Raw genomic sequence first — 27,965 nt, forward strand, 5'->3', positions numbered from 1 at the left:
GAGAGAAAAGGTGTGTATATTTTTGCGGGGCGGGGGTGAATTTGGGATTAGAAGTGTGTATGTGATGATGCACTCAGTGCTTCATATTCTGCCTAAGAAACTACAGTTCTTTATTTTTGTATGTTGCCCTATGAAGGTTTGACCCCAAAAAGCAACCAGTAATTGGAATAATCATCCTGAATGTGTGTTGCGAGTGATGTAAGCCTGATGACTTTGGGGTGGAGAGGGGAGGAGGAGAGAAATTGAGCGACTGGGTTCGTATAGACAAAAAGAGCTTGCCTTCTGTGAACTGGGTGTTTTGTCAGCAGAAAAATCTGCGTTCAAATGAGTGTTTGTGTTACGGGGCTCAAACACCAGCTCTGCCTTTGATTAAGGTTTGCCTTCTGTGCAATGGGTGCAGAGCTCCATTCCTACACAGTAGGATAGTACAGCACTCGTTAGTAGCAACCCCTACCCTAGCTGTAGTTGTCTCTTCTAGGTAGGCCATGTACTTAATTGCAAGTTGTAGTGGAAGGATTTACTTTGTCAACTGAATTGCAGTTTACCAGTTGTCTCCCTACAAGTCACAGACAAGACAACACATAGGGATAATATATTAGTGCTTTATTTAAGCTTAATATCCTCCATCCCGTTTCCAAAAAACCCAGCAGGAGTTATAGATGGGGCAGTGTTTATTGACACACTGTGTTGTGTTCCAACATTAGAGAAAGAATGTTCAAAATGGCTGATGTCAAGCGGCTTGAAAAACTGCACCCTTAATATATATCTGAAAGACTTAGAAACTACACCTGACCTGAATGCAGGAGTAAATTATTTCTGCACTTCAACTTGGCTACTTCACATAAGGAAAGAAAAGGACTGCACTCTATTTGTCCAGGTCTTTGTCCTGCTGAATCATGGCAAAGATTCACAGCCCTAACATTAGTTAGTAAAATACTATTACAACCTTGGTTGTAGAAGGTTCTACAGCACAATTCTAACGATGTCTGCTCAGAAGTAAGTCCTATTTAATTCAATGGGGCTTACTCTCAGGCAAGTAGGGGTCAGGATTGCAGCGTTGGTCCATTTTCATTAGGTTAAGAATCTTTTGCAGTGCTTTATCTACTTCAGCAAGGGCCTTATAGCCAGCCAGAAAACAAAACCTGATGGTTATTTAAACCATTCGTTGTAGAACATCAACTCACCCCCATTCCCCAAAAAGTGTTTATTACTCTGGAGGTTTTGGCTGGCAAGAAGGCCAACAGCTTAATTCATAGATGCAGCCATCAAGCCTGCCCTGTATTCCTTTAAAAATAACATGAGAATATAGTAAGCCACTTGAATGTAGGGGTTTGAGAGAATCTGAACATGTTTCTACTTTTACATTGATTTCTACTCATTTTTTAGGAAGTGCTATATACTACACAATAGTGCGATTCATTCACCAGGCAGGCAGCCTTCTTTCCAGAGCAATGCTTGAGGCCCGCTGTTTAAAGTCTTGGCTGGGATGATAGTTTTGCCTTCAGGTTTTCAGCAAGTTTATCCATAAAGTCAAATGTGCTCAAGTAGTCAGAGCGCTTCACGCTGAGATGAAAAGAAAGGAGAGTGTAAAATGTTATGATAGTACAAGGTTTAAAAGCACTCTAAAAATTAGCTAGTTTTGCAGATCAGGAGCAGGGTGGCACAAAGTCCCATAAATATGCAAGCAATGTTTCTGAACAACATAAGACAATGTTTCATGCTGTCTTTTTTTTAAAAAATGAGGTGGGGTGAATACTTGAATTGCTCCTTTTCAACAGTGTCACTAGCCGGGTGCGGGGAGTGTGGACTGTACCAGGGTGACACCATGAGAGGGGGGGTGTCACCCAGAGTAGGGTTGCCATATTGCCCGGTTAGCCAGGTTTTACCCGGATTCTTTCCATGCCACCCGGTGCCCGTTTAGCCCCTTAGCTGGCCCAGATTCTCAGCTTTCATTTAAAAAAAAAATTAAGTTTCTAGGTGGCCCGGTTCTCGAGATATACATAAAAACGTCAGCCCCCCATTAAATCTTTGTTTAAACTACTGTATAGCACTTCATAGCTTTAACCCCGCCCGTTCAGGATTGCAGTCAATCAGTGAAGCGTTTGGTTGACCTGTGGCAGTGTCTACTAAACCTCATTGCAAGGCCAGAAAATGGTGGTTTCCCCCCGTTTATCTGAAAATCTCATAAATTGGGTAAGTATATACATTTTAGTTTTTTCCCCCCTGGTGTGTAGGAGTCAGATTCTGGGCAGTGTTTTGAAAACCTTCCCAATACTTGCTTTTGTGGGGGTAAAAGCATTGCTAATCCTATATGTCCAGAGTAAATCCCATTAATTCAATAGGATTTACTTTTGAGTAGACATGGTTATGAATGTGCTGAAAATCAATGGGACTTTGGAGTGAATATAAAAAAGAATTGTTTGTGTTCTCTTTCTCCCCCCCCCCCGTCCTATTTTAAAGCAAGTAGGCAGGGCTTACTTAGGTATTACAGTTTTTATTCTGCAGGAAACTAATACTGATTTTTTAAAAACTAATACTGATTTTTCTGCAATGACCAATTGGTTTGACAATAAACTATTATATGGGCTGTATGTATTTATACATCTGCAGTGTGTGTGTGTGTAGTCTTTCCAACAACCCTGTGAGGTAGAGTTGGAAACCAAGGCAGCTTACAACAAGAAATAAAGCCATTTAAAATCCAATAACCATAAAAACAAGTATAAACAGTTGCAAAACAGCATAAAGTGGCATGATTCAGAATTTTGGGTTGTGTGAATGAAGTTGCTTATCACGTGTGGTTGCAGTTTTGTCCCTGTTTGAGTAAGTTCCACTGAATACACTGGGACTTGCTTCTGAATAAATAAACCTAGGATTGCATTATAAATATCTTTACAGTTTGTGTAAATAATAAATATATTTGATAGTCATGCTTATATAAATATTTCTTCATTTATCATATTTTTGGTTTTTGGGTAGGAATCCTGACTGGTTGTGAGATGCTTAGTTTTCTGCCTTACTCATAGGAATCTTGTTGTGGTTGGTATGGTATTACATTTAGAAAAGTGTTACTGCCTTTTGTGTTTTTTTTTCCTATTTGCATTTCACTTATCTTTAACCTCACTCTGTTACAGCCATAGAAGCAACAGCAGCATATGCAAGATAATTAACTCCCATTAGCGATAAGAGCAAGAACTTATAATTATTATTTTAATTAAAACAAGAGGCTTATCAGTACTTTGAAGAGGACCAGATATTTATTTTCTTTCTGAGCCCAGGACTGGGTCTTTCATGATGCCCGGGGGGGGGGGGGAGCAGGAGAGTAGTCGATAAGACAGACATCCTGGCATTGGTAATCTAATTAGCAAGGTATGTGTGGGGTTGTTGCACACTTCCAGGCCCAGTTTTATTTTGAGTATGGAGGTGGAACCTGTGTAGATGTGGTTGATCAAAGGGAGAAGAAATTTTGAGTTAAGCAAAACTCTGCTTTTATAAAACCTAAGAAACATACAGATACTTTGAATGTCTGAGTGCCTGCACCAGTGGAATACTGGAGGAACTTGTCAAACTTGCTGCAACAGTATATAGAACTGAGCATGTGGCGTGAAAGACTAATTTTCCTAACATTTTGGCTTGTTTTTCTCCACCCACCACATCACTGAAATATATCATATATGTAATGGTTAACCGTACTGCTGCCCTGACTTACTTTGTTTGTTGCTATTTTGCATTTTTATTATGTTTTTATATTGATTGTGCATTTTTATTGTTTTTATTATATTTGTAAGCTGTCCTGAGCTCTGTTTTTAACAGCAGAAGGGCAGGATATAAATCCTCTTAATCAATCAACATTCCATAGTGTTGGAAACTAGAGTCTAGCATTTAAGGCTGAAAATGTTAAGTTTTTTTAAAAAAAGATTCCTCACATCTTTCCCGTTTTTGGTGGTAATTCCTGGGCACAAAAACAAAACAACTGGACAATCCAAATATTAATATGCAAATAATTTGCATAATATGCAAATTAGCCAGCCCGGATTTGTGGAACTGGAATATGGCAACCCTAACCCAGAGCTGTCCCGCCCCTAGGCACCCTAGGTCTAGTACGGGAGGAGGTCCATGGGGGGTGACACCATGAGTTACCGCACCAGGTGACACCAACCCTGCTCCTTTTCCCTCAATGTAGTACCATCCTGAGGCTTTAGTTAAAGTATAAAAGCATGTATGGGATCATTCTTTTCCAGAGAACTTACATTTATGGAAATGTCAAGGTATTTTAATGCATCTTTCCTAATGTTGGTCTGATGTGGCTACTTTAGCATATAATACAAACTAAGATCTTTCACAATTGGCATGAGAGACTGAATTGCATTGTAATCATATTTTACATATGAGTTCTGTTTTCAGTTCTTGTAACTGCTTGTCTTTGGGGTAAATTCAGGTCTAAGCCTTAACCACCACCATACAAGCAATTTAGATAAAAAAATTCTATTTTTATGTACTATCTGAATTCTTTTTAAATAAATTAAATTTTCCTTGATATAGCTTTACTTTCTCCCATAGACTTCACAACGGTTATTTTCATATAGTCCTGCATACTTACTTAGGTAGCCCTTTAATACAAGCAGACAGATCTTTTGTCATAAAGCCAGCTTCAATGGTCTCTACACAGACATCCTCCACGGCAGAAGCAAAGTTCCTAAGTTCTGGGTTGTCATCTAACTTTGCTCTGTGAGCTAGACCTCTAGTCCAGGCAAATATGGATGCTGGGAAAAGTAGGAGGAAGAAAGATTAACCAACCCAACGGCTCCACTCGTGAAATAATGGCCATCTCTATTACCTACATTAGTCCCTCCTACACTAACAGCACCTAACATTCTAATTTCGATTTCAACTGTTGATTGCATTTCTTGAACCTTAACCCGTGATGCTTTATCCTCTGCAGTCTCTAGCAGACAACATGCTGACACACAGCTATAATGGTCCTATAGCGCATCTAGACTTCCACTTTGAGGAATCCCTTCCTTCCTATATCAAAATTAACCCTGCTTCACACTTTTTAAACGAGATTGATGACATGAATAAACTTTCATGTATTAGAAACCTGGTGTTTTCTTGCAAGATTTCTTCCTCTTGGATCTCTCACCTGTCATATATTTTTGTCAAGACAGTTCACCACTATGGAGCCCTTACTGTTATTAATGCAGAATGACAGCAAATTTCAATCCTGGAAGCAGTTTAGGTTTCTCTCTTTAGTCAGTTTGAACTCCATACACTACACATCAAGAAGTTCATCTGCGCTGTGTAAACTACACTACAAGCATTCCGCAAAATTAATTTGTAATCTGACATATCTACAGAGTGCAGAATTCATTCACTCACGTCTGTGGGAGAAATCTGATGCTGCCATTTCACCTGCAGAACAGCTCTTAACCCAGTAGAGGTCTCTGCTAGCTAGTGTGAAAGAAGGAAAGCTGATGCTTGCTGTTCCCCCTTCTGTGCCCCCAGAAAAATTGTTCCAAGGTGTTGGGAATTCTTCACAACAGCACAGAAAGTGGCACAGGAGGAAGGGGGACAATAGGAGAAAATTGCCTCCCCTCCCCTGGATTTCACCCTATACATTGGTCCTGTAGGCATAATCTCTCATACAGCCTAACAGAATTAAGCACAACAACTAAATGAAACTTTTATTCTCAGGGTTTCTTGGGAGTATGTTGTGACATTAAATGTATTTTCTAGGAATTACTGAGAAAGTTGGTAGCAGCTTACCAATGGGGTTAGTGGAGGTTTCTTGACCTTTCTGGTACAAGCGATAGTGACGAGTCACTGTACCATGAGCAGCTTCAGCTTCAACAGTTTTGCCATCTGGGCATATCAGGACGCTTGTCATCATTCCCAAGGAGCCATAACCTGGACATGATTAGAAACTTAGCCATGCCTTTCTTTGAAAACCCCAGTCATTTGCATAGTTCAATATGGCTCACCAGACAGAGCAATTCAATGAGCGAATAAAAATCAACCCCCCTTAGTATGCCTGAACAGGCATCATATATATACACAAGACAGAAAGGGGAAGAAGGAAACGTCTCTGATCCAACCGCTTAACTGCTCATTTTTTAATCTAAGATAGGTCTACTAATTTGGAAAAGAACATATAACCCAGGCCTCAAATGCAGTCACAAATGGGATGCAAATGGGAGGGAATAACAATGCTACAATAAGGGAAAGGAATTAAGTATGCGCTTAGCTAGCCCTGTCTTTGAATTTGCCTCCAATTTAATTTTCACAGGTGTTTTCCACTGGTGAAATTGGAGATGGCAATAGCATTCTTATGGTATACTCTTGGTGGCCTAAAGCTACCTGATGAAAATGCTTTGCAGAGGCCACTGCCCTTAGGAGCTCTGAACTGCACAGGACAATGGTTACGGCCAATAGCATCAGGACTACCATTAGGCTACACAGTAATTTTATGACAATTCACCCGAAGGATAATTACAAACAATAGTCTTTTTAATTCTTGTGGTTCCTTTCAAGCAAGGCTAGCTCTTGAACAATTCGATTTTGCTGCTAACTCTTCCTCTCAGCCATAGCATCTCAATTCCTTCAGAATGTCTCCTGCTTCCCTAGCACTTAAGTGTAGCAAAACCAGTTTTTCTTCCCAGTGTACCTAAGAAAGGAGTCTATCTTTTGCTTGCTGTTATAGACAACATACAGTTGGGAGAAGGCTAAGTGACATTCAAGAGAGTCTCTGAGCAGTTGTCATTTTTTAAAAAGTGTTATCTTGATTTTACAGAGCTTTGCTGATTCACATCTAGAAAGTGGCAGTCCCACTATACAAATATATGCCACACTGTCATCACATTCAACATTACTGCTATAGAACTCTGTCTTTTTGTTTAAAAAAGTGTTGATGATTTTACGCTAGAGAGAAGATAAAACTACAAATGTGATAGCAACAATACAGTTTTATTGGTTCAAATGTCAACTCTGTTATCGGGCTAGTGCTCAAAGCTTGCTGAGATCACCATCACCAAGAAGAGTTACTACTGCTGCCAGCAGTAAATCCGAGCCACAGATTAAGACTCGAGAATCAGAGCCTTCCCTTTGCAGTTCTTGGCCCTTTGGTGATCTGATCCAGGGTGAAAAGGCATTCATCCAGTACTGGCATTTGAAGTCATGCACTGCTAATATAAAGGAGATCTGTCAGAAATTGCACCAGCTTATGTATTTCTTATATCAACACTAGAAGCCTCTAAACAGGAGCGTTTACAGTGATTTGCAACTCCCTGCTGGCTGATGTGTTGTACACATACACATTTGATGTGGAAAAGGGTGTTGGAATTATATTGTTACATAGCTGAAATGAGTACAGTAATCTGCATCAAGTAATAACCTTGCTTTGTATGTAGAAGAGAATTCTTCTACCTTCTGTTTGACAAATTCTGTGCCATGTGAGAGCTTGCACATTGTGCCACCAAGAATGTGCTCTTCTAATAAAAGTAATCTGCTACTTTTTTTTGTTTTCCTGCTTAATAAATATAAGCTTATAGCAGTCCTCAAGAGATTGTTATCTTGAATCTGGAGAAGAGACAGGCCAAGAATAGTTTATATCTACCGAATCTAAACTATCACACAGGAGACTGTGCTTTGAAATGCACACTACAGTTGTGCCTTCTCAAAAAGACTATGTTAGAAGTCCATTATAGTTTTACCAGGCAACTTCTAGATATTAACATTCCACAAACTGATGTACCTTTACCCCAGGTACTTCCTCAGGGAGGGGGGGGGGGTTGATAGCAACCAAATCCTGGAGGCTGCATCAAAATATTGAGGTATAGAACTAATAGCTTAGCATGTTTCAAATTTCCTGGTGGGATTTATTTAAAATTAAACCATCATGTCAAATGCTGAGAACAAATGGGGGACTGTAACCATGCCCTGCCTATAGGCTTTTCAGAAGCATCCGCCTATCTACTGTTGGAAACAAAATGCTGGACTAGACAGACCTTTGGCCTGATCTAGCAGGGCTGTTCTGATATTCTAAGCAACATCATTAAGCCACGCCCTGCACAGCCAGGCCACATATTGCCAGAGACATACAGTTAGCTAATCTCTAGCTATCAGAACTTTCTTCTCTTCAAAAGGGCTGTAAGAGAGAAGTGGATCATACCTTGTGCCACTGAGTCAGACTGCACATCGCCGTCATAGTTCTTGCAGGCCCAGATAAACCCTCCCTCAGATTTTAGAGCTTGGGCCACCATGTCATCAATCAGCCGATGCTCGTACCAGATGTTTTTGGCTTCAAACTGTGACTTGTACTCCCTGTGGAGATAAAGAGCACAGAATGTCACTTGTGACAATCACAGGTCTGGGATGTGCAATGGCTATCTTACCCTAGAGAGAGAAGATAAGATGGTTAAAGGAAAGCAGCTTACATAAGGAGAACGAGGAAGTGGGGGAAAACCTGCATGAGTTTCCACAAAGAATGCTAACACATTTTAGATAACTTCAGCTTGAGTTATGTGAAGGTAGATTTCAGTTGGAACATTAGGAAGAAGCTTCATGAAGGTAAGAGTATTCTGACAATGGTACCAATGACTGAAAGGATTGATGAGCTCTGCTTCGCTGGTGGTCTTTAAGCAGAAGCTGGACAGCCACTTATTGGGGATGCCACCTGGAACTTCCCGCACTGAGCAAGGAGTTGAACTAGGTAACCAATAAGGACCCCTCCAACTATAGGATTCTGTGGCTCCTCACCACTACTTCCTTCTGCAAAGCGATCTGCAGCAGAGGCTTTGCCCACTCTCTTTTAATTGCCCCTTAACTGCTCACTACCATTTCTCTCCATCAGTGCACAGATAGTGGCAAGGAACTGAGGTACATTATACAGGGAGAACAGTGTCCAAGCTTCACTCCCTGTTCAAGTGGTATATGATACAGAGTCCTTTGCTTACTCAGCCTGGAAGAAAGGGAGTTTGCCTGCCTTCCAGATCCTAAGGACAAGAGCTGTAGGAGAATGACTTTGACCCTCTAATGTTTCTCTTCAGATTTTTCTTTTGGGTATAATTTATACCCAAAATACAGGGTCTAAATTTTAAAATGTGAAAAGCAGTTCCTCATTCACCCAAATTTATAGTTTCTCTTTACCTGAGCTTTCAGGAGGAGTTAACAGAAAGAGGTCATGCAAAATGCACAATCAGTTCAGCTTCCGCTGAATTTAAAAAATAAAAATGTAAGATTATGAGGAGGACTTTTTTGACAAGAGACTCAGAGATCAGCTATTATGGTTTATAAAAAATGATACAATTCCTTAAACAGAGAGATACCTGCAAGATGAATATATAACAAAATATTATATTGATTACTTCTCATAGATTTCCTGAAAGATGTCCTTAAAACGCCCATCATATTGCTTCAAAATGGTATTTTTCGTGCTCATGTAAAGAGGCCAGGCTTTAGACAATGCCATCTGGAAAGAACTGTGGGCAAAGTCCCTGATGGACTGGTCGAGGTTGTACATTCCCAGAGCCACACCTCCACAGTCTATAGCATAGAAAAAACAGAGAAAGTTAAAAAAGGATACCAGTAGAACAAACATCTGGTTTTGAGCGGCACGCGTGTGCGCACACACCAAATATTGTGCAATACATTGTACTTTGAATGTGAGGCAACCCTATTTCGAGTGTATCACATGTAAACATCCCCATGATTTGGCCATCCAAAGTCACCCAAAAATCTGTGGAAACTGAAAGCAACACAGAAAGAAAATGGGATATGTACAAATCAGAGAGAAGCAGTTCATCTAGTATACCTAATTCAGGCTTTTCCATTTGTTGAGGCTTGCAGCCAGGAAAAGCCAGTTCTCACATTTCCTGTACATACAGTTGTCCCACACAGTGAGGGAGACCCAAGCATGGAAGGAAGCTTATAAACAAGCAGATGATACAAAAGTGCCTCTGGATGTGCATTTGTAGCTACATTTATGTTGATTATCTGGGCTCCCTTGAACTGGCTCCTGATGATACGAATGCACATTCCTATCCAAGGCCATTACTTACTGCATACAATGCCATTACAGCTTGAACACAGTGAGTGTTATAAGGACAGCCAAAACAAAATTCTGTTTCTAATCTATAAAGCTGAAATTACCACAAAATGCTAGCGCTATCAGTATAGCTGGTCTATGCATAAGCGTATTCCTTTTTGTCCTGATAAAACACTGTATTTTTTACTGTTTTAAAACTGTTTATTTTGTTGTTGTACTTCGTACACTGCCTTAGGATGTCATGTGAAAGGCAATTTAAAAATACCTAAACAAAATAAAACACATTCATCTTGGCTTCACACTTTTTTTAATGACTTGCAGTCACTCAGATTTCAGGCATACAAAAACCCTTCACAGACTACAATTTGTGCAGATTCAGAACACAGCTGAGAGGATTTCAACTGGGGTAGTTCATTCTTGTTTGTTTTAGAAGAGCTTCTCCGGTCTTCTGCCTACTTCTGAGCTGATTTCAAAGTGCTAGTCCTTATCCCAAATGGCTTCGGGCCCTTAGGGTTGATATGAGAGAAGGCCCTCCCTGTCCACGCCCTTGGGTGTCTGCCAAGGCCCTCCCCCAAGAACCATTCTTGTCAGAAGTGGAGAAGGTGGCAGTGAGGGGGAGGGCCTTTTTGGCTATGGTGTTCCAGCTATGGTACGCCATGTTATCTTATTTATAGGATTTTTTATCCACCCAGGTCAGTAAGGTTCCAGTTCACATTATAATAAAACAATGACACAATTTAAAAATGAAGTAAAGCCAATACTTAATACAACACACACACATACAAATGCAATTTAAAACAAGGACTAAAGGTAGATCCTAAACATATATCTCAGCTGTCAAAAGCTAGCATACAGAGGTGTGTCTTCTGCATATGCTAGATGCACCTCTCTGAGGAGGGGATTCCACAATTTGGGGGCCACCATCGGCCATCTCCTAAGCCACCCTCCCTGAACTGAGGGTGGCGGAATTCCCCAGAGGGCTCCCCTCTACTGATCTCAACACCCAAAAATTGTTGCTTTGTAATAGACACCAGGTAAAACCTTTTTTGTTCACAAAAGCCTTTCAGAGACTTTTCAGAAACTGGGAGTGTCTTGTGGTAATAATTTCATATCTAAATATTCTAACATGAGAAGACTAATTTATTTATTTATTATGTTTATATACCGCCCCATAGCCGAAGCTCTCTGGGCGGTTTACAGCAATTAAAGGCAAGACTAAAGCTGACAATGGAAGGTTACTCTGTGATAAAAGTTGTCCTTCTTGGAATGATTATGTAGGCCTTAGGAGAACACTCATCAATGCAGGTAACATAATGTAAATGTAACAGTTAAGAAGGGCTTTGCTCATAGCCGCCTTAGTTTAATCTCAGCTCAGCCACTGAACTCACTGGGTGGTTTTAGGCAAGCCGCTATTCTCTTACACCCCAGTCTGATACATGGGAATGATACTGACATACCTTACAGGGTTAGTGTAAGGACAGTTTCAGAAATTTCCCAAGCTTTCTTTTTTTAAAAAATGTCTGGAATACAGCTGATGAGTTGCAAAACATGATGTTACATTGGCTGCAGATTAAGAAGGAAGCCTCAGTTATGTCTGGACAGATTCCATCCAGTCTCCACTTGTCACAGTCTGCAAGCTGGCACACAGCCTACAACTGTCCATTCATGGCCACTACTCACTGGAGGGGGAATGCTGTAAGTGTCCCCAGAACATTTTTTAGGACCGCAGCCACCAACTACTTTTTGTACTCTGTGGCGTCACTAGGGTTGGTGTCACCTGGTACGGTAACTCATGGTGTCATTCCCATGGACCTCCTCCCGTACCAGACCATACAGAATCCTTAGTAATGTTTTTTGTACTAATGTTACTCGTAAATTGTAATTCCCGTATATCCCTGAATGTAATAGCACACACACACAGAGCCAGCTGTGGGATCATCACACAAACAACCTAGAACATTTTTCCCTTTCACAAGGATATGCAAAAGATTGAACTCAGGACCTTCTGCATGCAAATCACATGCTCAGCCTACCACTGAGATATAGGGTAGAAAAGCACTCACTGTTCTGCTGGCCTGGGGATGATTCTGAGGGCCAGTGGGAACCACAGATGTAATGGGAGGCAGGGAGAAGTGAGTGGGCAAAGAGTGCAGGTGCAATGCTGAGGTGCCGTCTCAGCAAAACTGACGCCAGTCCTAGTGGGTAAGCCCCATTCAACAGGGTAGGATTTACTTCTGAGTAAACATGCACATGATTGCAAGGTGGGGGGAAGCAGCAAATCCCCCCTCCCTCAACCCCAGCTTAGCCCTTCCCTACTTTAAAGTTGACAATCAGGACACTGAACTTGTCAAGGATTATCAATACCTTGGCACAGTCATTAACCAAAATGGTGACAATAGTCAAGAAATTAGGCTAGGACTGGGGAGGACAGCTATTGGAGAACTCACTTACAAATATGTATCACTGAACACTAAAGTCAGGATCATTCAGACCATGGTATTCCCCATCTCTATGTATGGATGTGAAAGTTGAACAGTGAAAAAAATGGGTAAGAGAAAAATCAGCTTATTTGAAATGTGGTGTTGGAGAACTTTGCGCATACCATGGACTGCGAAAAAGACAAATAATTGGGTGTTAGAACAAATTAAACCAGAACTACCCTGAAAAAAACCAAAATGGAGTGGCAAGAAGATGTGCACTGGTATATCTAGCTTGGGTCCATCTTGGTGTACAAAACTTATTTTTCTTTTTTGAAGAGCCTGACCCATCTGCCTGCAAATCAAAGGAGCTGGTCTGGATTTGACCTGGGAGGGGTTTGAATGAAGAACTGAGGTTGTTTCAGCTGTACTTGGACCCAAAAGATGTTTAGTATGAAGCCCTGGATGGTCCATGGTGGCTCTTTCGACTGTGCTGGCTGATGAAAACTGGAGAAGCAAGAATGAAAAGGCCTCCATTCTTTTTACATATTGGGTTTCGTGGCTCTAATTACTGTATTATGCTGCCTCCTCTTTCTTGTGACAGATAAATGGACCACATTGATAAATGAATTAATATTTTCATTTGGTGGTATTTCCTCTGGATGCACTCTGGATCCCTCTAGGATGCACACCTTAACGTGGTGAGGGGGTTTGAGAGTGCTGAAGAAGCTAAGAGCAATGTTGTCAGGAGTCTAGACCAAGAGACTAGATTCCTAGCAGGTACACCCAAGGCGGAATAGTCAAAGCTGAAACACCAGACTAAGATGCATCCAAACTCAGAGGAAGGCAATGGTAAACCACCTCTGAATACCTCTTACCACGAAAACCCTATGAACAGAGTATCCAAAATGCAACGTGAGATAGTGCTGGAAGATGAGACCCCCAGGTTAGAAGGCACTCACCGAGCTACTGGGGAAAAACAAAGGACAAGTACGAGTAGCGCTGTGACTAATGATGCAGCTGGGTCAAAGCCGAAAGGAAGCCCAGAGGCTGATGCGCACAGATGCAAAAGGATAGTCCAGAGTTGTACGACCCACACAATAGGAAAATGGAATGTGAGAAGCACGAACCAAGGAAAGTTAGAATTTGTCAAGCAAGAAATGGAACGCATCAACATTACAATACTTGGTGTGAGCAAACTAAAATGGATGGGAATGGGATATTTTCAATCAGGCAACTACAAAATATTTTATGCAGGAAATTAGAAATTAAGAAGAAATGGGGTTGCTTTAATAGTATGAAGTGATGTAGCAGGAGCTACAACACAAGGTCTGAGCGAGTTATATCAATGAGATTAAATGGGAAACCTATCAACATAACCATCATCCAAATCTATGCTCTGACAGCAAACGCAGAAGAAGAGGGATTTTACACAGAAGTACAGGAAAAAATTGATCACATGCCAAAACAAGATAATCATGGGGGATTGGAATGCAAAAGTAGGGAACAGAGAAGAATTAGGAATTGTGGGGAAATGGGGCCTAGGAGACAGAAATGAAGCAGGAGAAAGACTTAATTGCATTCTGTGAAGCCAATAATCTGTTGCTTGCAAACACATTTTTTGAGCAACCAAAAAGATGACTGTACACATGGACATCACCAAATGGTCAATATAGGAATCAAATTGATTATATAATTGGAAGCAGAAGATGGAGAAGTTCTATACTTTCTGCGAAAACAAGACCAGGAGCAGACTGCAGTACAGATCATGAACTGGTCATATCGAAAATCAGAGTTAAGCTAAAGAAGAACAACAAAGCAATCATAATGCCAAAATAAAATTTAAATAACATCCCAGAAGCATATAAAGATCAAATAAGGAACAGATTTGAGGCTTTAACCTTAGTTGACAAAGAACCAGAAGAACTATGGAATGAAGTCAGAGACATTATCAGGGAAAAACGCAAAAAGACAATACCTCTAGTTAAAAAGAGAGAAAGACCTCAATGGATGACTGAAGAAACTCTTAAAATGGTTAAAGAGAGAAGGAAAGCGAAAGCAAAAGGAGACAGAAACACAGTCAGAACCCTAAATGCAACAATACAATGACTAGTACGTAGGGACAAAGAAAACTATTACAATAGTTACTGTATAGAAATAGAAGAGGACAATAAAAAGGGTACAACAAGAACTCTGTTCCAAAAGATTAGAGAAATTAAAGGGAAATTTAAACCAAGAGTAGGGATGTTGAATAATCAACAGGGGAACACACTGACTGACCGAGATGAAATAAAAGGAAAATGGAAGCAATACACTGAAGAACTCTATAAAAGAGATGCAAGGATGACAGATTCATTCACGGAGGAACTATATGATGAAGAACCAGAAATTTTAGAATATAAGGTGAAAGCTGCTCTTAAAATACTTGGAAGAAACAAAACACCAGGAATAGATGGCATACCAATAGAGTTGCTACAAGCTACTGAGACTGAATCTGTCCAAATTTTGAGAAAAATCTGTCAAGAAATATGGAAAACTAAACAATGGCCCACAGACTGGAAGCGTTCCATATACATCCCAATTCCAAAGAAAGGGGATCCCAGAGAATGCAGTAATTATTGAACTATTGCCATAATATCCCATGCAAGTAATGCTGAAGATTCCACAACAAAGGCTCTTACCATATATGGAGCGAGAAATGCTGAACGCCCAAGCTGGATTTAGAAAGGGAAGAGGCACCAGAGATCATATCGCAAACATATGTTGGATAATGGAACGGACCAAGGAATTTCAGAAGAAGATCACCCTGTGCTTTATAGATTACAGCAACGCCTTTGACTGTGTAGATCATGAAAAACTATGGCACGCTTTAAAAGAAATGGGGGTGCCACAGCATCTGATTGTCCTGACGCGCAGCCTATACTCTGGACAAGAGGCTACTGGACAAGAAGCTACTGTAAGGACAGAATATGGAGAAAATGATTGGTTCCCCATCGGAAAGGGTGGGAGACAGGGGTGTATTTTATCACCCTCTTTATTTAATCTATACGCAGAACATATACAGAAAGAAGGATTGGACCAAGATGAAGGAGGTGTGAATATTGGAGGGAGAAATATCAATAATTTAAGATGATACCATACTACCAGCAGAAACCAGTAATGATTTGAAACGAATGCTGATGAAAGTTCAAGAGGAAAGCACAAAAGCAGGACTACAGCTCTCTATGTATGGATGTGAAAGTTGGACAGTGAAAAAAGGCAGATAAGAGAAAAATCAACTCATTTCAAAAGTGGTGCTGGAGGAGAGCTTTGCAGATACCACGGACTGCAAAAAAGACAAATAATTGGGCGTTAGAACTGCCCTAGTGACGCCCGTTTGTACTGTCTGACGTATCGTATATATGTGCAGTTTAATACAGCATTCATTACATGTCTACATCAATGAATACAACCGTACACTGAGAGGAGAGAGGGAATGGGACAAACTAAATATACAGATATAGTATGGAAGAGACATCTAATTTACATCTTAAATGAATGAAGCCTCATTTGCAGAAGACTGCAATGTTAACTCTTGTTTCTCCACCCACAGTCTGATGGCAACTTTCCCAAGCTCTGCTGAAGGAGTCAAGGAGGCAGAGGCAGCACAGCTTCTGACATTCCCTCCCCCCCCACAGAGAGAGAGAGAGAGAGAGAGAGAGAGAGACTGCAGAGTAATAAGGAACCTGATCATAATTTTGTGGGACAGTAATCTTGAACCTCTCAAGCGTCTTCATACAGGAACCACCCAGCATCAACCACTGAACACTTAACATGTAGTAGTAGTAGCATTCACAAATCACTTTGAGTGTTCAAAATGCTCTGTATACATTGCCCAAGTGACCTTCACAACAATCATGCAAAGTAAGTCAATGATGGGGGCTGATAATATTTATCAGCAAGGTTTTTTCCTGTCACTCTCCCAATTGCCTCCTACAGCTATCTACAATCTGCAGACTCTCCTACAGATTCCACTTCTTTAACCCCTTGCTTAGAGCTACACTATCTTCTGCAGCTTTTCTCTTTACACCCCTTGTGCACATGCTCCCACCAATCCTATCTCTAAAGGCTCCTGGACAGCTCGAGAAAATAAACAAAGTAGCAATCCCCATCCTTTGTTAAACATGCATTACAAGACCTCAGTGTTTGCAAGTGCTACAATAAATCCTACCTTGCAGTCTTTTCCTCCTATCTATACATAGCAATATTAGAATTACTCTAAACTACATTATTGTATTGCATAGACTGAAGTAAGACAATGAAATAAATCCAAGTTGCTTTCACAACCATTGAGGTTTCACAACTGTTTGATCAACATGACAATTCTGGATTTTGAGGCTGTGCCCTTCCCTCTGGCAGGAAAGGAATAGGGCTGGGTGTAATAGGAACAATGGTTACCGATGGCAGAACAAGAGATACAGAAGAGAAATGCTGTTTTTTACATACTTAATGTGCACTGAAAGTTAGTTTTGTGGGAAAGCCACAATGAGGGAGGAAATTGTGGGATGGGAGACCCTAACTCACTACTAAGTAGATGGTAAGCCAAGTCCTATATATAGTTGCCAGTTCCTCTGCATGCAGGCTGACAACTTGGATACCTAATTTAAAGTCCGGCTCAATCAGTTATTTACACTGCAATCCTAATCTCACTTACCTAGGAATAAGCCCCATTGGATTCAATAGGACTTCGTTCTGAACAAACACGGTTAGGATTGTGCCATTATTTATTAGGTCCTTAAGTTCCAAACGTCTAACTTGTACAAGGCTTACACTAAAATACCGTATTTATTCACAGTTCTCTCGTATATGCCTCCGCAATTCTCCACAGTCAAACACTTCCGTTCACTCAGGACACCTACTTTCAAAATTATGGACCAAATAAGTTACAGGTTTGCCTCCATTCTTTGGTGTGTAGGTCATTTCTACCTTTCCAGGGCCAGGAATGACAAAGTCTGTGGCTCTATACTGCAAGAGAAGAACAAACAAAATGGCAGCTCTGATCAGGGATGGACATCCTTTTACATATCTTACCAGAACCACATACAATGTATGTGTCAGATCAGATTTCCAATATTCTCTCTTTGTTGGGGAGAAAGAAGGAAAGAATAGTACTTCCTTTAAATGCTTTCTGTACTGAGGCCAGCACCCCCAACTATAGTCTACAGAGATTCCAACACAACTCGATCTAGATCAGTCATTAACAAAAACTGCAGTTCAACCTATCTGTTACAACCTACCATATCTAAAATCTATAACAGACATGTTTTATGACAATCCATGGCACCGTAGCTGCATTTTGCTTACTTTTGCGTGCATTCTTTAACTATACAAAGTTTCTGATGTCTGATAGGGTCAGCACAACATTAACAGCCTTAAGTACTCACCTGGTCTCCATAAGCATGACGGCCAATGATGATGGGCTTTACCCATCCGGATACTAGTCGGGGGATGTTTTTACAGATAATGGCTTCCCTGAACACCGTGCCCCCAAGAATGTTTCGGATTGTTCCATTTGGAGATTTCCACATCTGCTTCAGCTTGAATTCTTCTACCCTTTTCTCATCGGGAGTGATAGTGGCACACTTGATTCCTACATTGTATTTCTTGATAGCTTCTGCAGCTTCCACTGTGACCTTGTCTTCTGTTGCATCACGGTTCTCTATGCCCAAATCATAGCTGCAAGCAAGACCCCAAAACTCAATTACTTGTTAAAGGCCTTATGGGCCCATCCAATACATTACTAAACATTTGTATCATGTCCTTAAGATTCAGGATGGAAAGCATGTTTAAAAGCATAGGAGAGATAAAAAATGGCATGAACCAACTAAAATGACCACCTAGTGACTTCACCACCAGCTATCACATTTATTTATTTATTTATTTATTTATTTATTTATATACCGCTTAATCATTAGCATTCCTAACGCCAACACAAGCAGAAAGGTCTACCACTTCCTATAGACAATGCTAAGGACTGATTGTTCAAATGACCAAGGAAGAAAATATCTGTTGAAGAGCCAGCACATATAAAGAATTCCAGAAGAAAGTACAGTGGTTCAGAGATTGAATGGTGAGTCTTTATATCTATACATGCATACATAAACATACTGGTTTTGTGAACCAATGGAAGGGTTGTAACCCCCTGGTACACTCGTTCACTTGTAGCTGACTTGTTCTGTACCCTCAGTGTTTAAAGATCTTGTTTTCAGGAAATAAGAAAAATTGCCGTTCCATTGATCTGTTCCCAAGATGGCTCTTTGGAATATCTTTCCTGACTCCTTGCAGCATTTTCTGCATAAAGGCTTTAATTGTCTTCTTGGTTAGTGCAGCACTGGAAAACTGAAATGCATTCACCATAGCTACTTGGTATTTACAAGTGTGGGACTGGATAACCATGGAAATACTCACACATCAAATCTGGCTCTTTAGAGAACTGAATAAAACCCCAAGCCTGTTTGGTTTGTCAGACCCCTCAGCCACAAATTTAGGTAGCACACATACACCAGGGATACACTACAACATTTGGTTGCAGGACCCCATTTGTGTGATATACTATTCAAGTAAGAAGGAGCTACTTTGTATACAAAGGGGTAATTTCACAAAGTTAGCACTTGGAGGAATAAGCTTACACACTCACTAATTGTACCTAGAGCAATCATGAACATAAGCTGCTTGCACAGAAACGTTGATGCCCTCCTTTAAAATAATAAAAAAAGAATGAAAATGTGTGTGGACTCGCATGTGTGGGATTGCACAGCTATTTTATCAGATTCTGATTCTGCTTTGGCAGCATCAGCATAAGCAAAGTGGAACATCTGGTTAGGTAGGTAGCTGAGTATCGAGAACAAAAAGCAAAGTGCAAGAGAAGTAGGGAAAAGGTTAAAAGATTCCTGGGTTTAATTTATAACCAACAGACACACTGAAAAGATCTTTCTGTACTTTTGTCAATAGCTTTGACATCTTGTGGAACAGGTTGACTGTGATCCCTGATATCCTAAGTCCCCACTGCAGGCTCCCCTGATTTAAGGAGGTCCTGAACTGAATAAAGTTGGAAAAGAGTAATTGAGGCTACAGCTTTGCAGCTAGAAGACCATGCCAAGATGGTGACAGCAGAGGAGAAAAATCATTTTTCTGGATACTGTGCTTTTCTGGTTTTCTGTACTCGGTGGAGCTATGAAGAACCAAGAAATGGGTGAAAGGGCTGCGGGTGGGATAGTGGACTCAAGGGCTGAGGAAATCAGAAAGAAACCTGAAGCTGTCCATGGTGTTGCTATGCCCCCCCCCAACCTGCACAATTTCTATAACAATAAAAATTGAAGAGAGACAGGAACATTAAAACCTGGGCTTTCCTTAGCACAGAGATGCAGTGATGGGAAAGAATTACAAACCTATTCTATTTTTGCCAGACATTTGTGCCAGTCTGACATAGGAACTTGCAAAAAAAAAAAAAAAGGTAGTAACTCAATTTGCCTAGTTAACTCAAAGAGGCACATGCCGGTCTGAAAAATATGGACAAGGCAGGCACATGAAAGAATCCTTACTGTGTGGACGGAGGGCAGTACAGTGCAAAGAACAGTTGCCAGGTTCCCTTCTCCACCAGTTCAAGCTTATCTTGATCCTGAGGTTTTGTTTTTTAAGACAAGCTTGGCCAACAGAAGTATGTGATCTCTGGTTCTAAGCAACTCTGCACCAGTCACTTACAAATGAGGAAACTCATTTTAATGTTGGAAAGAAGAACAAAGAGCATGTAGATCTGAGAATCTGGATCAAGTGTGAACACACAGTCATGAGTCACTTCAGACAATTTGCTTCTATTACACAGTTACTAAGCAACTGATCCATTATAATAAAGACACACAATTTTTTCTCAATGTGGAAATTAATCTTGGTGTCAGGAAAAAGTAACAGGCAGATAGTCCCCAAGAAAGAAAATATCAAGTGAGACTGTTTAGATACAAGAACTGAAGCAGTGGACACACACACACACACAAATTGGAATTTCCCCCCACAATACAGAAGATCTGTAGAGATCCAGATACCTGTGGAGATCCAGATCCACATAGGGAAAGATCAACTTTTCCTTAATCAGCTCCCATATCACACGGGTCATTTCGTCACCCTGCATCTCAACAACAGGTCCTCCATGGATTTTTTTAGACATTATGACTAATAGGGGGAAAAACAAAAAGATTAAAACAATACAGATTATGGCAACATCAATTGATAAGAGTCTTTAGCTAGTGGTACTGACAAGAAAAGGCTACCCACATTCGGTATCAACCCTCTCAATGCACTTCATATTTTCTAACAAGAAAATGCAAAAGTCTGCTCTGAGGATAAGCTATACACACCAATACAATTCATGCTTCATTCTGAAGACGAAATTTAATTTTTTTGTAGTTTCTTGAGAGTGTAGAATGATTGCAACAGAAAGACAGCTATGAATAAGGAACAGTATAGGCATGAGCAGAATGTATGAACAAGGGGCAGCCAGCCATGCAGAGCACAGCAGCCAAGTCCCTGAATGCTTTGGAAAATACTGCCTTCAGTTTTCAAACTGAAAACCACAACCATGAAGTCTAAAAGCATTAGTTTTAAGAGGGTTATGTATCTACTATCATCCCCAAACGTCCTTGGTGTGTGAACCTCTCAGAGGAATATACAATTGGCTATTCACCATATACAAACAAAAGCACCCACCTCCTGCCCTTTTGCACCAAGAGGGAATGGACAACAGCAAATTGGGAAAAGGCAAAGAAGTATTCAAGGCGAGACCAGTTTAGCTTCCACATAATTGCCATAACAACCAAGGACAAATCCAAACATTTCCATACTAGTGTGGTTATTGTTTCCCTGAAATGTTGCTAAAGCATTGTTTTGGATTCCCAAGGTTATATGGCTACTACCCATGCCATCATGGCAACTGCACACAATCCCATCCTTCAAATATTACTGGAATTGTATGGAAACCTGCCACAGAGAGTTGCCTCCAGTAAATGTATGTGCTGGAGCCCAAAGTCTGCACATTCTGTGTGATTTCCTGCCCCATGTATCCTAGCAGTGAGCAGGCCACAGCAGGTTCTAGCAAGCGAGCTTTCTTCAAAACCATGCCATTTACGGATAGTGGCATGAAACATCTTCGTTTCATTATTTATATATGCCTAAGATTTGCAAGATGTTTGTATGCAAGCTCATAGATCTTAGCCCCAGTGATACCTGGCCACACAAACTAACGCTCCAAGATATGCCTTCCAGATTGTAAAAGTTGCCATGTGTGACATGGGAGCTCAAATAGTACCTGTTCACACACAGACAACTCCAGTGAATTAAGAGAGGTCTGCTGAAAATCATATGAACTAACCAGCCCAATGCAATTTGCAGAATTATGTGTACACAGGATCTATAATACCAAAGGTACAGCCAGCACAGATTTTTCTTCTTCTTTGCTTGCTAACAGGAAGTTCTGCTGTATATTGCTTTTCTGAGAGTGCCAGTTATTCAAATAGAAGGAAAAGTTATGGTCTCTACGTGCACCTTGATCCCTGTCAACAAAAGCACTGTTCTAAAACAATCTATGGCTCTCTTATAATTTCTACAGGTATTTAGTTACTACTGTTGGTTATGAAACAGCAATGACTTGGCAATTTTTTCCTTCAGAAGAGATCCAATTTCTTGTATGCATGTGTTCATGATAGATGCAAAAATTAAAATCAGATTGTGCTTTAGACGCTACTCCTCAGATTTTTATAAATTATTATTCACTCACGGTACATGCAAGTATTCTCACTTGTGCAATTGGGATTATTCATCCAAAATTAAACTTCACAAAGATTCACAGAGCTACTTTCACCACCATGTAAGCAGACTCAGCCTGTGGCTCGGAATAGGTGCACACATGGAGATATGGAAGAATTATCTAGGCTGTACAGCCAGAGCTAAACCACTGATCACACCTGATTTCTGTGGAGTAAAGTGCTGCCACTACAGTAGAAAATCACTGCCAGCTGTATCCATGGATATGACAATTCACGGTTTCATACTGCCTGGTTAACAGTGCGCATACCATGGACTGAGAAAAAGACAAATAATTGGGAATTAGAACAAATGAAATCAGAACTGTCACTAGAAGCTAAAATGATGAAACTGAGGTTATCATACGTTGGACACATAATGAGAAGACATGACTCACTAGAAAAAAAAATAATGCTGGGGAAAACAGAAGGGAGTAGAAAAAGAACACCAAACAAAGATGGACTGATTCCATAAAGGAAGCCACAGACCTGAACTTACAAGATCTGAACAGGGTGGTTCATGACAGATGGTATTGGAGGTTGCTGATTCATAAGGTTGCCAGTCGTAATCAACTTGAAGTCACATAAGAAAAAATATGCTTAATTTGCATAATATGCAAATTAGCTGATCCACATTTGAGGGACTGGAATATGACAACCCTATACTTTCACTTCTCTGCACAACTGAAGCTCCAAGCAAGACTGAGGACAGGGCACATTTCCTCACTACAGAGAAAGTAACTGTGTGAATTGGCCCAAATTGTTTAGAATATCTGCATTTGAACACAGTGTTCAGCCTAAGAAGTCCTGGAGGGGGTATCCTTACCTATCAAAGCCAGATCCTGGACTCCAATTTTATTTGATTTCTTGTCATCCTCTAGCTTAAGCAAAAACAAGCACACACCAGAACTCTGGGCATGTTATGAAGACAAAAGCACAGAGTTATGTGAAGTGGGCTTGACTCTCAATGACTCTCAATTGTTCTCCTCTAAACTACTGGGATAGAGAGAACAGAAAATATGCTTTCGCCCATCCCCAGCCCTAGGGTGACCAGGTGCCACTGAGAGAGCCCCCCCCCATGGAAGGGCACAGCATTGATTTATTTAATAAATTTCTATAACACCAGATGTCTAAAGATTTCTAGGCGATTTACAAAATTAAAAACAAAAGAGCACAAGTATGAAAACATAAAAGTGGCAGGAAAAAAACAGCTCAAAGACAGACTTTGATTTCCCCCCCTGCTCTTCCCTAATGGCTACTGTTTGAATGGTGACTGCTTCTTAGCCATAGTTAAGGAGGGGGTCTGAATTCACATGTAACACTAAGTTACGGTCAGTGTTAACTAAGGTGTATAAATCAGCTACAAACCTTGATTAGTGTGGGGCCTTTAACCATAGTTAATAAACCATAGTTTAGCACAGGAGTGGGGCTTATTTCCTTGTGGGCAACCTACCAGGGGCTTCATGCCTGTACTGGTAGGGTTGCCATATTGCCCGGTTAGCCGGGTTTTATCCAGATTCTATGCATGCCACCCGGCGGATTCTCAGCTTTAATTTAAAAAAAAAAAAGTTTCTAGGTGGTCCGGTTCTCAAGATATGCATAAAAACGTCAGCCGCCCCCCCGACTGTTAAATCTTTCTTTAAATGGTACTGTATACACTACTACAGCACTTCCTAGCTTTAACCCCACCCGTTCAGGATTGCAGCCAATCAGGGATTGTGTTTCAGTTTCATTGACCTGAGGCAGTGTCTAGAAAACAAAATGGTGGTTTCACCCCCTGTTTATCTGAAAATCTCATAAATTGGGTAAGTATATACATTTCAGTTTTTTTTCCTCTTGTGTGCAGGAGTCAGATCTTGGGCAGTGTTTTGAAAACCTTCCCAATGCTTGCTTTTTGTAAAAGCAATGCTAATCCCATATGCCCAGAGTAAATCCCATTGAATTCAATAGGACTTACTTTTGAGTAGACATGGTTATGAATGTGCTCAAAATCAATGGGACTTTGGAGTGAATGTAAAAAAGAATTGTGTTTGTGTTCTAACTCTTTCTGTCCCCTTCTCCAGTCCTATTTTAAAGCAAGTAGGCAGGGCTTACTTAGGTATTACAGTTTTTATTCTGTAGGAAAGTAATACTGATTTTTTAAAAACTAATACTGATTTTTCTGCAATGACCAACTGGTTTGACAATAAACTATTATATGGGCTGTATGTATTTATACATCTGCAGTGTGTGTGTGTGTGTGTATGGAGTCTTCCCAACACCCCTGTGAGGTAGGGTTGGAAACCAAGGCAGTTCACAACAAGAAATAAAGCCATTTAAAATCCAATAACCATAAAAACAAGTATAAACAGTTGCAAAACAGCGTAAAGTGGCATGATTCGGAATTTTGGGTTGTGTGAATGAAGTTGCTTATCACTTGAGGTTGCATTTCTGTCCCTGTTTGAGTAAGCCCCACTGAATACACTGGGGCTTCTGAATAAATAAACCTAGGAGTGCACTATAAATATCTTTACAGTTTGTGTAAATAATAAATATATTTGATAGTCATGCTTATATAAATATTTCTTCATTTATCATATTTTTGGTTTTTGGGTAGGAATCCTGACTGGTTGTGAGATGCTTAGTTTTCTGCCTTACTCATAGGAATCTTGTTGTGGTTGGTATGGTATTACATTTAGGAAAGTGTTACTGCCTTTTGTGTTGTTTTTTTCCTATTTGCATTTCACTTATCTTTAACCTCACTCTGTTACAGCCATAGAAGCAACAGCAGCATATGCAAGATAATTAACTCCCATTAGCGATAAGAGCAAGAACTTATAATTATTATTTTAATTAAAACAAGAGGCTTATCAGTACTTTGAAGAGCCACAAGGCGGGGGAAGAACAGTGTATCCTGACTTGATTTCATTGGAGAAAAGGCAAGATATAAACATAAAGAAAGTTTGCAGTCTCAGTTTGTCATGTGGTTGCTTTTATTTCTATTTAGATGGAGAGAGACTCCACACTATTGTGAAAAATCCAGAATGAAGCATTTAAAATAATGTATCAGCAATGCATAGTAACATAAAAACTGCACAGCACAATTCAAGAAGCAACCCCCTTTTAAATATACTATAGACACTGCTTTCTGTGCTACATTTCCTTTAAATCTAGGAACAATCTGAAAGTAAAGATTTTGCAAAACCTCTGGTCTAAAATACCGATAGCAGATAATATCCTGCACACAGAGATTACAGACTATGTACAAAAGGGCAAAAGGATACTATAATGCAAACATTACGCTTCAAGGCAAAAGGCCTTTTCTGTTGGAGGGGTGCTTGGATGCCTTGACAAGATCTTAATCACATCACTGCCAAACAATATCACTGGACAGACTCTTTTGAACACCCACACTTTCAAAGGCACCATTTAGATGAAATATAGCTCAAACGGTAATCTAAACTGGGATCTTCACTGTTCAGGTTGTGTAAATTAACTATCCAATAGAGAATTGATTGCATTTACTTGGATTTTGGCATACCTTCTCAGAAGTAATGCCATTTCATTTGAGTTTAATGATTCTGGAATAATTCCCACCCATTGGTTCTTCTGTACCATACACCACCCTACACATCCATAAACCTGCAATTGAACTGAGAGAAAGGGACCTATTCTTTAGCCATACACCTGCATGTACAAAATACTGTGTACATTATTACAGCTTGTTATAAAAGAAGCAATCTATATTAAATGACTCCAAATAGATCAGATTTAACTAGCTTGAAAACTACGTGGTGTAAATAGATTTCACTGCCAGTTTGATTTCTACAATGGGGGTGGTGGAGAAGTAGGCACAAAGAATCTGAGGAAAGAGTCATAACAAAAAATAAGACATTATACAGCCACAGTTTTTTTTAAAAAAAGAGAGACTGTTATTGCTGTTTTACTATTCTTAATTGCCAGGGATTTAGAACAGAAAATGAGGAACCACCCTTAATCATGAAGGCAGTACATACCAAGAAAGAGGCAGACATACAAAAGAAGTTGAGATCGAGGAGACTAACCTCTCTGTGGTTAGATAGCAATCACTGAACGTCTCAGGTGATCTCGACGGACAGAACTTGAAGATGTCAGTGCCGCTACTGAAGCCTCTGCTGATTTCACAGCCGAGCTCTACACCAGGGTTATTGCAACAACTCCCACTGTCGTTTATAGCTATGTTGTAAATTCTGCAAAGGGGCGAAAAGGGTTGGTTTAAAGGAAGGCTGCTTAGGCCACGCCTCCTCCGGCTCTTGATAACCCTTTCCCTACGGCCTGATTTCTTAGTCCCGCCTTTGCAGCCTTGTTTCCCAATTGAGAGGAGAAGGGAGAAATCCGCTTCGCCAATGCGCGCTTCCCACGCAGGCTGGCAAGAAACAGAGAAAGAGAGAAGCAGAGGAAAAGATGGGAGAAGAAACCTTTAGGGTGGGGGGGACGAGGAAGTCGCTCTGCCGATAGAGAGGAAAAGGGGGTGGATGAAGGAAGCAAAAGTACAGAAGAGGGGCGTGGTTGCTAATAATGCTTAAGAACAGCCCGGCGTTATCATGGGCGGGTGTGGATCTCAGAGACGGGATATTGCAAGGACTACCGGGCGGGTGCAGTGCCTGGCTGGAACACACAGGCGCCTTGTTTCTATTCTCCAGTGCCGTCCCTGGGAGCGAGGCTACCCGTTATTAGTGGCTGAACAGCACGTTAGAGTTGCCGAGTCTCCTGAGGCTCTTTCAGACTCTCAGCGAACAGGGCATGGATCCTGGAGTCTAAGGAGCAATGCATGGTAGATGGTGGGATGGCGTGGGGCCTAGATGAGGGTAGAGGATGGCACTTGGGTGGGAGAAAACCTGGCTTCCGTTGGAGTCTTTAAAGAATAATCACTAAAAGCTCTCGGGAACCGGATAATCCCCTGCCTTCTTGATTCTGGCCCCTCAGCCTGAAATTTTGCTCTTTTTGCTGAAAAACCAGAGAAAGTTGAAATCTTGACGCTCCAGGTCAGACCCTGAGACTTGGCAACTTGCCTCCACCGTAATATTATGTCCAAAACACTTCCCTGTGGCAGCCATTCACTTAAGCATCTTGTGGGGGTTGTGGAGCCTAAATCCCTGATTCTAGCATTTGAATTTCAAGATGCTTCTCTGAAAAGTCTCAGTGGGTTCTGCATTATGGTTACAATAAACTAGCAGGTAGAGTGTGAAGGAATATGTAGAACTGGCTTTTTATACATGCGAGAAGATCATCAGGTACCATCACTTTAATTGTGAAATGTTAAAGGAAATACTTATAGCTTAGCCTGTTTTATGGACTTGAGAACTAAAGCTATGTGTCTTACCCAAGGCCATCCTCTGAGGAATAGCAGGACTGGTACTTTGCCTCAGCTCCAAATCCAACATGTTGTCACTGGGTAAATAGTTGGTGGCCACTGTGGGGAATTGGCTGGATGAGAAGGTTGCACAAGTAATGCTAAGAACTGTATTTGAGTTTATGTCATTTGAAAATCAAGCCACAACGGCACATAGCTCAAAATGTACATGTATGCATACATGGCTCTTTTCTGCTTTCTGTATAAAACGTAACAGCATTCAGAATTTATATGCAGGGGATTAAAATGTATTTGTACTATCACTTGAGAAAATGTTTTATGTTCTACACATATTGGAGATTATGAAG

The 27,965-nt window shown here is 40.6% G+C and overlaps 1 protein-coding gene across 3 annotated transcripts; it reads right to left on the reverse strand.

The window, feature by feature from the left end:
* Window positions 1-588: 588 nt before the first annotated feature.
* On the reverse strand, window positions 589-26,513 carry IDH1 (isocitrate dehydrogenase (NADP(+)) 1). 3 transcript variants are annotated; one of them, XM_061607825.1, is made up of 10 exons: window positions 26,330-26,513; window positions 22,449-22,564; window positions 20,535-20,661; window positions 17,880-18,171; window positions 17,355-17,460; window positions 9,360-9,537; window positions 8,165-8,316; window positions 5,764-5,904; window positions 4,598-4,760; window positions 589-1,563 (listed from the first exon to the last, which is right to left on the reverse strand). In XM_061607825.1, exons 3-10 carry the CDS (start codon window positions 20,654-20,656, stop codon window positions 1,470-1,472), a joined length of 1,248 nt encoding a protein of 415 aa, XP_061463809.1. In that variant the 5' UTR covers window positions 20,657-20,661; window positions 22,449-22,564; window positions 26,330-26,513; the 3' UTR covers window positions 589-1,469. The 3 variants fall into 3 exon arrangements, with proteins under 3 accessions (XP_061463809.1, XP_061463808.1, XP_061463810.1); XM_061607824.1 differs by lacking the exon at window positions 22,449-22,564; XM_061607826.1 differs by lacking the exons at window positions 22,449-22,564; window positions 26,330-26,513 and adding an exon at window positions 26,282-26,305.
* Between the last annotated feature and the right edge of the window lie 1,452 nt (window positions 26,514-27,965).

This window comes from Rhineura floridana, chromosome 2 (assembly GCF_030035675.1).
Source record: "Rhineura floridana isolate rRhiFlo1 chromosome 2, rRhiFlo1.hap2, whole genome shotgun sequence".
NCBI classification, from domain to species: domain Eukaryota; kingdom Metazoa; phylum Chordata; class Lepidosauria; order Squamata; family Rhineuridae; genus Rhineura; species Rhineura floridana.

Coding starts and splice junctions, on each gene's coding strand:
- IDH1 (XM_061607824.1), bottom strand. CDS start 20,656: ATGTCTAAAAAAATCCATGGAGGACCTGTTGTTGAGATGCAGGGTGAC. Junction 4,761..5,763: donor AACCTCCACTAACCCCATTG/GTAAGCTGCTAC, acceptor TACTTTTCCCAG/CATCCATATTTGCCTGGACT. Junction 1,564..4,597: donor TGTATTAAAGGGCTACCTAA/GTAAGTATGCAG, acceptor TTTTCATCTCAG/CGTGAAGCGCTCTGACTACT.